At 41.7% G+C, this 11,584-nt stretch overlaps 1 protein-coding gene across 1 annotated transcript in view; it reads left to right on the plus strand.

Moving 5' to 3' along the window:
• RYR3 (ryanodine receptor 3) overlaps positions 1–11,584 on the plus strand; it is a 417,605-nt gene that overhangs the window by 111,118 nt on the left and 294,903 nt on the right. Inside the window, 2 exon segments of the mRNA XM_015557536.1 lie at positions 4,314–4,487; positions 8,144–8,265. Of these exon segments, the coding sequence (XP_015413022.1) occupies positions 4,314–4,487; positions 8,144–8,265 (296 nt within the window).

Here is an 11,584-nt window from a genome sequence, read left to right on the forward strand (position 1 = left end):
GACGACCAGGGTGGCAGGGAGGGCAGTTAGGGGTGACCAGGCTGGCAGGGGAGGGCAGGTAGGGATGACCGGGCCAGCAGGGGAGGGCAGTTGGGGCCAATCGGGCTGGCAGGGAAGCAGTTAGGCGTTGATCAGGCTGGGAGGGGAGTGGTTAGGAGCAATCAGGCAGGCAGGCAGGCAGGCAGACAAGCAGTTGGGAGCCAGCAGTCCTAGATTATGAGAGGGATGTACAACTGCCCGTTTAGGCCTGATCCCCCAGGGATCAGGCCTAAACAGGCAGTTGGACATCCCTCAAGGGGTACCAGATTGGAGAGGGTACAGGATGGGCTGAGGGACACACACGCCAAGTGCACAAATTTTTGTGCACCTGGCCTCTAGTCCTATATAAGAAAAGAGAAACATGCAAATTAACTGTCCCTCCACTACACTCAAGCCACAACCACCAGCCAATCAGGAGTGAGTATGCAAATTAACCCAACTAAGGTGGCAGCAGCCACGGAGCTGGAGTGAGCAGGAGGCTTGGGTTGCCCCTGGTAATGGAGGAAGCCAAGATTCCCGCCTACCCTGGCCAGCCCTGGACTCCGCTCAAGGCTACAAAGTTTCAATTATAGAAGATAAATAAATCCCAGATACCTGCTTCCAGCTGGACCTGGCCTCTGCTCAAGCTACAAAGTTTCAATTACAGAAGATAAATAAATCCCAAATACCTGCTTCCAGCTGACCACTGGGGGAAAAAAAAGAAACAAGAGGCTTGGAGCTTGGGTTGCCGGGGGGCATGGCCAGCCTGAAAACAGCCATCAGCCACTCACGCAGGCTGGCCAGGCACCCCAGCAGAACACCCCCACCCTTAAGGGGCTGTGGGAAGCCTGAAAATAGTCCTCAGCCCCTCACCCAGGCTGGCCACCCCCCCTTGGGGTGAGGGTCCCCACTGGGGGCTTGGCCAGCCTGCAAACAGCCATCAGCCCCTCACCTAGGCTGGCCAGGCACCCCAGTGGGGACCCCCACCCTGAAGGGGGTGTGGCCAGCATGCAAACAGCCATCAGCCCCTCACCCAGGCTGGCCAGGCACCCCAGTGGGCCCCTACCCTGATCTGGGACACCCTTCAGGGCAAACCAGCTGGCCCCCACCTGTGCACCAGGCCTCTATCCTATATAGTAAAAGGGTAATATGCAAATTGACCCTAACAGCAGAATGACTGGGAATGACTGGTCACTATGACACACACTGACCACCAGGGGGCAGATGCTCAATGCAGGAGCTGCCCCCTGGTAGTCAGTGTGCTCCCACAGGGGGTGCTCTGCTCAGCCACAAGCCAGGCTGACGGCTGCCAGAACAGCAGTGGTGGCGGGAGCCTCTCCCGCCTCCTTAGCAGCACTAAGGATGTCTGACTGCAGCTTAGGCCTGTTCCCCGCTGGCAAGTGGACATCCTCCAAGGGCTCCCTGGCTGCCAAAGGGATGTCTGACTACCAGCTTAGGCCCAATCACCTGAGGAGCGGGTGGTCATCCCCTGAGGGGTCCCAGACTGTGAGAGTGCACAGTCCGGGCTAAGGGACCCCCCACCCCCCGAGTGCACAAATTTTTGTGCACCAGGCCTCTAGTCATGTCAATAAAGATCCAGTGGAATGGAACACTTCACTTATCAAAGCACCATAGGCCAATTCAATTAAAGCATATGGTATATAAAAGTAAAAATGAGAATTCTGTAGGCACTAGGGAGTTATTGAAAGAGAGTGATTGGATTAGCCCTCTCCTTTGGGAAGGTTCCATTTCCAGGAGAAGAGTACATCTGGGGCATATTCAAGTGATAACAGAGAAGGGAGCATTATTTCGTGCTCCAGTCAGAAGAAGATGCCCAGCCTGCTGTCCACCAAACCAGGCTTCTCTCTATTGTGGACTACTCCCTTTCCTAAATGATATGTCACTGTTGTTTAGGTTTTGGTTGAATAGGATTTATTGCTGGTTTATCTGTATGTGTTAGATTTTGTTGTTGTTGCTCCTGTTCTTTTAAATTAGAAGCAGCCACTGCAGTGACTGTCATAAAATTTGGGGAGTTAATGCTATTTTGTAAAAGCAAAGACACAGTGAGACACTCCACTCTCTATATAATGATGATCCATTTATTTCAGAGAAAATCCTAGATTTTTTTTTGTTTGGCAAAATCATATTTAAATAAATGAAAAGTGAAAAAGAAATGAAAAGTCCATCATCCTGGACAGTTTGGGAGCATCTGCTGTTTTAACTGTGAGCTCTTCGAGATCAGTGTAATAATTTACATTTACCTGTTGTGTATGCATTATTTTTATTTTGCTGCACTACCTATGGTTACAGAACAGGCTGGAGATGAAAACTTGACATACTTAAATCTTTCACTGGCCTGAGTAGCTTCAGAATTATGGGTATTTCTGAAGTGGAACTCAAGTATTCACTGTGTTGTTATTTTTATTTAGAATAAATGTACTCTTAACCACTTGCCTATAAAGAAATCCTAATATATCAAACTCTATTTTCCCATTAGCTTTTTTTATTGGAAAGCAGGAATAAAATCAAAATAAGTTTCTTTGGAAATGTTTGTGTTGAGAAAGAGGTCATATTTAACAATCCAGCCAATGTTTCAACATACATTTAAAATAAGAATTTCTTGTGAAATGTTAACATTGCTCAAAATGATCCTATAAATATGTTAAAAATAACTAATTTTACTTTTATGAAGGTTTGAAGAAAAGAAATAAGGGCAGAAATGAAAAATATATTAGAGGGTGTGGGAAAGAAGAGATCATCCAAAGAACTTATATGCATATATGCATAACCCTGAACACAGGCAATAGTAGTGTGAAGGCCTGGGGAGGGGACAGGAGCAGGGAGGAGGGAGGTCAATGGGGGCAAAAGGGGACATCTGTAATACTTTAAACAATAAAGATAAATTTTAAATATATATATATATATATTTAGAAGAAATTACTCAGATATATATTCTCTCAGTATATGTTTATTAAGTAATTGATAGCTGCTGGATTCTCTGAACTAGCAATCTAAAATTAATTTAATCTGGCCCATGCCCTTGATTCTTTTATAGCCTAGCAAATGGAAAGTGTCATCTAAATAAGCACATTTACAATTAGAGTTGCTAATTGCTCAGTAGAGGAATGAGACTCTGTTGGGGACACACAGAAAGAGAGAATAACTCTGCCTTTACAGAGAAGGTGGCATCTGAGCAGGGTATTGAAGGGTGAGTAGGAGTTTAGAGCAGTGGGAAAGAGCAAGTCTCTGGAGCTGGACTTCCTGGTTTAAATCTTGGTCCTTTCACTACTTATTGAGTGACCTTGGGCAAAGTATTTGCCTTTATTTTGTTCTCTGTAAAAATGGGATAATATCTGTAGCCACAGCAGAGGCTGCTATGAAGAGTTAATATATGTAAAGATTTTGGAACACTGCCTTGCCCATGGTGAGAGCTCAATACATATGTTACTCTTGTTCTATCACTAAAAATGAGAATGGAGTTGTCATAAGCAGAGGGAACAGCACACAAGATGTTTTTCCGTAGAAAAAAAAATCCAAATACTTCCTAAGCACATGGCTTTTACAAATAAGTACTTCAATACAGAAGTAGAGTAGAACCACACAGGCTCTGATTGAAGAAGAGTTACCATAGATGGGTCTACTTCCAGACTCATTCTGTGACAGGCACCTCAGGTTGTCACCAAGGGGACCCCTTGTGCATGCTAACTCCTTTTTTCGTAAGTTTAGTGAAACAGTGTCTATGGAAGAATGAAACCATGACCCCAGCACACAACTGAGAAGTCCATAAGTGACAGGCATGACAATTGTGCCCAGTAGCCCCACATGCTTGAGAAGTCTGCTTTCTCTTCTGACTTCTATAGTGATATTTTTAAAGTCCCCGAAGCATTTATATAAGATAGCCATTAAAATTATGGAAGATACAAAACTTGATGAAAGGAAGTTAATTGACTGGAAAATAGTTAATTATCAAGATAAGTCAGGACTATAAAAGTAGAAAATATAATGGAGAATTATATAAAATCAGAACCAAAGGGAGACCGACCAGCCGTCTCCTTTTCCCATGGACTTAAATTAAATAATCACTAAAGTAGCCAAAACTTGAAACAATTGACTTTACAATTAACAGCAGATAAGGGAAGCAGGCGCTGCTAAACTCCTGGCTTGGACAGAAGCATCATGATTATTTTGGTCATCAGTTCTCTGGCTTACAAATTCAGCATGGGCGATTTGTTTTCTGTGTTGTGTTTCTGTTTAATCGGACATGCCTGCGTTTGTTTTCATTTTCTGTGAAATAGGAAATCAAGGAGAAATTAGATTCCAGTCACAAAAGAGATATAGAAGGCATGGGAGTTCCAGAAATCAAGTATGGAGATTCTGTCTGCTTTGTCCAGCACGTAGCCAGTGGTCTGTGGGTGACCTACAAAGCACAAGATGCCAAGACATCCCGCCTTGGACCCCTGAAAAGAAAGGTGAGGAGTCAGAAAGGCTGTTTAGAATTGTTTTACACTTCTATGAGATGGAAGCTACTGGGCAAGAGAAGTGATTGTGAGAATTAGGTGAACATAATGTATGTTTAGTTGCTTTCTGTGACTGATTGTACAGGCTAATTTCTTCGGTGCAAAAAGAAAGTTAGACAGCAGGCACTTATGTGAGGAACAGTAGAACTTGTTCAATGGACTCTAAAACCTGCACCAAATGGCTTTTGGTGGTACAGTGTTTGGGGATTAACCACATCATTGCTTCCTCCATTTAAGTGGATCATTGAGTTATTGTGCAGTTTTTGTAATATAGAGACTAAATAGAATCTCTACGGAGAAAAGGCAAATGCATGGTAATAAGCCCACAGGAACCAATATGCAGAGAGGCGAGATATTGTGGGATGTTGTCTCCACAGAGAATGTATCCTGATCTGAGTGGTCCATCATGACTGTTATCATGGGAAACTGGCTTGGACACACACAGCATCTTTTTTTTTTCTTTTTTTTTTTTTTACCAGGAAGTCAATTGCCATAAGAGAGTTTCTTTTGATGGGAACCAGCAAATAAATGCCAAGGGCATGATGCTATTTTTTTCTTGGAAAACCGTCACAAAGCATGGGATTGGTTAGTCAAGGAGTCCTAGATGAGGTTCTAGATGGTATTATATAGGTTAGTTCAGGTACCCCAGTCCAATGTAGAGATAATGAAAAGTTTAGTTTCCCAGAATGCTGATGATGTTAAGAGAGGAAGTTGGGAGCAAACCATAAGGTAATAGCTTACTTTTGCATAAAATAAAACATACCAGGAAAATATCCAGAAAAGAGAAAATAATATGATGAAGAGGAGTTAGAAAAGAGAATAAATAAGAGGCCACACAATAGCTTGTATGAGCCCAGCCCTTCCTCTGCAAACAATTATAAAGGCTGGATAAAACACAACCAAAATCAAGTGAACCATTTGAATGTTTCAACTACCAGAGCACCCAGGACATGAGCACTAAAGATCCCAAATAGAGTGTAAGTGCATTAAGGTGAGCCTCACCTTTGTCACCACTTCCCCTGGTGTATTTGCTGAGTTGCAGCACCAAAGAATGGGGTGTGTGCTAGCATCATTGGGCTGGAGAGATAGGTTAGGGACCAGGTCAGCCAAGGTTTCTGTGACTTGAGGGGCCAGATTGCAGAATGGAGGGAACTGTAGAAACGTGAACCTGAAATCCTACCTGCAATTTCCTCTGGGATCTTGAGATGCCTGTGGGTGGGCTGTGAAGCTGAGACAGCAGACAGACAGTGGCAGCTGTAAGGGAGAAGAGCAAAGCAGTGATGTGGACAGTATGTCAGTACTAGGGAGACAGAGGTTGGGGTTCAGGGTCCCTCAAGTTGGAATGACCCTTGAAAATACCCTTAAAATTTCAATTAAATCCCAAAAGGGCTCTATTCTGGGAACAAAGACTATACCCTAGAAATAAGGGCACATTTAAAGTAAATGCCAAAAATCCATCATCTACCCTACCAACCTAACAGAAAACTAAATCCTCTAACAGTGTATGATAATATCACCTAGAGCCTCCACAATTTTTCATACCTACTAAGATAATAGTGACATTTAAAGAGAGTGGACTATGTGGGTCTTGGCTGTAACTCTGCCTGGAGGTGACATACTCAAAGGACCCTGTCAACTAGGAGAGGCCACCGATTGTGGTGTGGAATTACTGTGCCTGACCCTGCCTTGCTCTCCCAGAACCATAGTCCCTAGGTCCACTTAGCTGCTGAAATGTGCAGGGGACTTTGGCAGGTCCTTTCTGAAGTGCTTTCTAAACGGTGTTGTAATGCTCAGCCCTTGACATTTCGTGAGGAATATGTGGTGTTTCCCTCTAAAAATACAAAGAATGTCCATGTCTGTGTTCAGCATTTTATGACACAAAACAGGAACCTTGGAAAACCAATGGAGAACAGACACAGTGGAAAGCCTCATGAATGGTAACTTACCTTAAAGGAAATGTCCTCTCTCCCATTCTCTGCTATTGGGCTATGGAATTCCCCCAAGTGGGGAAAAAAGGACCTTAGGAACAGGGCTGCAGAGATCTGTGGGGACATAACAACAATATGCTAACAGCTGCATCTCCCCATTTCTCATTACTTTCTTATTTGGCTGGTCAGCTGGAATGTGTTATGTGAACAAGCAAAACCTAAGGATTTGGGTCTGTAGGGACCAGAAAGCTGGGAATGAGGCCAGAGTAAACGTAGTGGCAATGCTTTGTCAAATCCAAATGCAGCGCTGTTAACCAGTTGCTGGGAAGTTGTGGCAAAGTAATGTTTTGAAATGGTGACTCTAAAGGGGCATCCTTTACTGATGCTGGAGCTATAATATGTAGATGGAATGTGAAGCATTTTTACACAAAGAGATCATGAACTCTTGCAAGCCAGTATTCTACTTCCTGTGTGAATTCATTCTATCAGGACATATTTTCAGAAGAAAAAACATAAGGAAGAGATTGTCACATGGGAAGGAAAATAAGTTGTTTCTTTGTGCTAAGAATGAGAAAGACCAAAAATCCTTATTCTAAAGGTATTTTCTAAAGCCATATGTGTGTTTTTTATTTGACATATAGACTGACAGATCTATCCACTCCAAATCATGCAAGACCTACAAATGGTCTCCCTTCACTTATTCAAGAGGAAACTATGCCAGGAACTTGAAACTTGAATCAAGATTTGATCCTGATTTTAACTAGAATCAAACCATCCCAGTTAATATCTGCACATATTTGACCCTTTTAGGGGGAAAAAAACTGACCTCCATACCAAAAGCTGCTACCCTTACCCAAAAATTGCCATGGTGTCATTAGTGATCAATAATTATGCTTAGCTTCCAGATAACCAATCTGAGATCAGTACCATACTGCCCCTTATAACAAACATTCATTGAGTACCGCATAGTCTAGGAAACATACTAAATGATTTACATGTAAATCATCTAATCTTCCAAACACCCCTTTAAGATATGTCCATTTGCAGAGTTGAAGCAGAAAATGATTAAGGAACTTGTCTAAGGTCGCACAGCTAAGAATTGAGTAGCAGAACTAGAACTCGGGTTGCTGATACCAGAGCCTATGCTGTCAGGTCTCTCAAGCCTCCCTGAGAAGCAGATACCACCTTGAGCTACTTCCCCAGTTCAACAGTGAGCCAACCCTACCAGCCCCTCTCTCCTTCAGGAGAGAAATGCAAACCTGATCCTAGCAGAGGGATTTTCTTTAATGTGTCTTTCTTCTTTCTCAATTTATCTCTGAAGGTTAAGTCTCTAAAAAATGACTTTCAGTGGCCAAGAGTAAGGTTTTGTGTTCACTTTAAGAGAAATATATAAAATATTTTTTCATCCTTTCAAATTTGCCATCTAGGCCCAAGGAATTTATTATAATTCATACCACAGTGACACATAAAATTTTATTTTCATCAAGGAATCATGCCTCAAGGACGATTCTTGTCAGTAGTAGGGCAAAATAATTTTGTTAATGTCCCATTTTCAAAATGGACCTGAGGGAGCTTGGTTGGGGAAAAAGAGGACAAGGGTGGAGGGAAACGCTGCAAGAAATGTTGACTGCCCAGCTGTGGAGAGTGTGTAACCTGAACCTGGTGTGCTTTGCTCTGCAGGTCATCCTCCACCAGGAAGGCCACATGGATGACGGATTAACACTGCAGAGATGCCAGCGCGAGGAGTCCCAGGCTGCTCGTATCATCAGGAACACAACAGCCTTATTCAGCCAGTTTGTAAGGTATGTGCATTCCTTCCCTTTCTCAGTTTCTACTCTACGACCTCCCAATCCCACCTCCCACCTTCCTTTAATATTGTGAGTGTTTTTAGAAACTAATTAAACACTAGCAAAGAGTTTTACCAAAGAGAGTTTAGGATTGAAACATTCCCCATGTAGGTGATCTCCTACTAGCCTCCCTCTTTGCCCAACAAGTATCCAAGCCCCATTGGTGATTCAGGTTGTCATGAATACCCAAGGTCTTCTCATGGAAATTCAGTGAAAGAGCTAAAGTGCTCTAAGGGCCTTTTGTATTAGAGCAGCGGTTCTCAACCTGTGGGTCGCGACCCCTTTGGGGGTCGAATGACCCTTTCACAGGGCTCGCCTAAGACCAGTGGAAAACACATATATAATTACATATTGTTTTTGTGTTAATCACTATGCTTTAATTATGTTCAATTTGTAACAATAACATTGGGGGTCACCACAACATGAGGAACTGTATTAAAGGGTCGTGGCATTAGGAAGGTTGAGAACCACTGTATTAGAATGTTAAGAGGAGAGGAAGGAAAAGACACAGATCCACTCCCTACTGCTATTTAGAAAGGCTTTCTACATCATTCAGAATCATTGCTATGGTTGACATTCAAGTAAATTTGTATTGGAAGCCTGGTGTTACCCAGCTATGACTGGGACTTAAATGGGAGAGGTAACTGAACTGCCTGCTTGCATTACAATCCCCCAGCCTCAACAGTGCTGCCCAAACAGGGCTCTGGATTGTGTTCACCAACTCTCACGAGACATGCACTCAATTGTAAACAGTGTTCCAAGCTACCCTTCTCTTGTAGGCAAATATCTCTAAAGCCAAGAGGGTTTAGATTTCACGTGTGAATTTGCATAAAATGAGAGGGGTGGGGAATTATACCTTTACTTTTCTTCCTGTTGAAACAATTGTGATCCAGGGGATGTGTGCGAGGATGTAAGCTAAGCTGCTGTTACAGTTCAGGATAAACTTTCATTTCTCTTTAAGGTAATATTATTGGGTAGGTGAGTGTTTTAAGGGAAGTGGTCTGGATACTGGGGCTCAGGTTCCTTCTGTCTGGCTGCTTTGAAGTTTCCTACAGGCTTTTGTCCCTGGACCAGCACAGCAGCATCACCTGGCAAGTTCTCAAGTTTCACCACAGACTTACTAAATGAAACACCTGGGAGTGGTACCCCAGAAAGTATTTTTTAGTAGCCTTAAATTTTCATAACCATGGCTTAAGCAGTGGTTTCTTCAATATGACACAAAAAACAAAAGCAACAAAATAAAAAATAAATAAATTGGAGTATATCAAAATTAAAAACTTTTTGCTGTGAAGGGCGCCATCAAGAAAGTGGAGGGAAAAACCCACATAATGGGACAGAATATTTGCAAATCAAGTATCTGATAAGGGACTTGTATCTAGATTAAAGAACTCTCACAATTCAACATTAAAAAGACAAACGGACCAATTTAAAAATGAGCCAAGGATGTGAATAGCCACTTCTCCAAAGAAGATATACAAATGGACAATAAGCATATGAAAAGATGTTCAACATCATTAGCCATCAGGAAAACGCAAATCAAAACTACAGAGAGTTAACAACACTTTATTCCCAGTAGAATGGCTCTAATCAAAAAGACTGTTAATAAGAAGTATGGGACAGGATGTAGAGAAATCAGAACCTTCATATACTGCTGATGGGAAGGTAAAATGTCACAGCCACTTTGGATTGTCTCAAAAGGTTAAACATAGAGTTACTTTAAGACCCAGCAATTTCACTCAACAATTTCCCATATGTCCAGGCAAAAACTTGTACACAAATGTTCAAATCAGCATCATTCATAATGGCCAAAAAGTAGAAACAACCCAAACATTCAACTGATGAATGGATAAATAAAATGTGCTATATCCTTACAATATAATATGATTTGTTCATAAGAAGGAATAGAGTACTAATAGACACTACAACATGAATGAACCTTGAAAATAGTATGCTAAGGGAAAGAAGCCAGTCACAGATAACCACATATTACATGATTCCATTTATATAAATGTCCAGAACAGATAGAAAGGTGTAGTCATCGCAGACAAGGGGAGTGACTGCTAATGGTATTGGGGCGGGGGAGGGGGGCGCTGATGAAAAAGTTCTAAAATTGATTGAGGTAATGATTACACAACTCTGTAAATTTACTAAAAACCACTAACCCTTTGAATTACACTCTTTTGATGGTATGATATCTGAATTATATTTCAATAAAGCTGTTATTTTTTAAAAGTAAGTAGGAGTTAAATGCCTGACAATGAGAAAATTATTTTTAAACAGCTTTATTTGGCTATAATTTATTATGTATCATAAAACTTATTCTTTTGAATGTACAAAACAGTGAATTTTAATAAATTTATGGAACTGTACAACCATTACTATAATGAAGTTTTAGACATTTTCTTCACCCCAAAATAATTCTTTATGTCCATTGTAGTTTATACCAGTTGCCACCCTCAGCCTTAGGCAACACAATGGTCTATTTTCTGTCTCACTTGATACATTAAATTGATAAATTAAATCATACAATATATCAGTGATGGCGAACCTTTTGAGCTCGGCGTGTCAGCATTTTAAAAACCCTAACTTAACTCTGGTGCCGTGTCACATATAGAAATTTTTTGATATTTGCAACCATAGTAAAACAAAGACTTATATTTTTGATATTTATTTTATATATTTAAATGCCATTTAACAACAAAAAAAAATCAACCAAAAAAATGAGTTCGTGTGTCACCTCTGACACACGTGTCATAGGTTCACCATCACTGCAATATATGGTTTTTTTGAATTGGGTCTTTTTACTTAGCATTACATTCTAGGATTCAGCCCTGTTCTGTTATAGCTCATAATGACATTCTGATTCTTTATATAGCTGAAGAGTATTCTTCTTGTATGTGTACCAGGTATAGCTAAAGATATAGAGGTACATCTATAATAATAAATGTGTAATATGCTAATTAGACTGGACAACCTTCCAGATGAAGCCAGGGCTGCAAGGGAAGGCTGGGTCCCCGGTGCCTGCTGGTGGCCAGAGGGAAACCCAGGTCCTGAGTGCCGGAGTAAAGCCTGTGCTGGCAGCCAGGGAAAGGGAGGCCTACTCTTGGATGAATTTCATGCATCAGGCCTCTAGTATACACATAAATGTGTGTAAATGTTTGTATATGTATGATATTGTGTGTGTGTGTGTGTGTGTGTGTATATATATATATATACACACACACACACACACACTAGAGGCCCGGTGCACAAAAGTTTGTGGACTCGGGGGCGG

Source organism: Myotis davidii, unplaced genomic scaffold (assembly GCF_000327345.1).
Source record: "Myotis davidii unplaced genomic scaffold, ASM32734v1 scaffold46, whole genome shotgun sequence".
NCBI classification, from domain to species: domain Eukaryota; kingdom Metazoa; phylum Chordata; class Mammalia; order Chiroptera; family Vespertilionidae; genus Myotis; species Myotis davidii.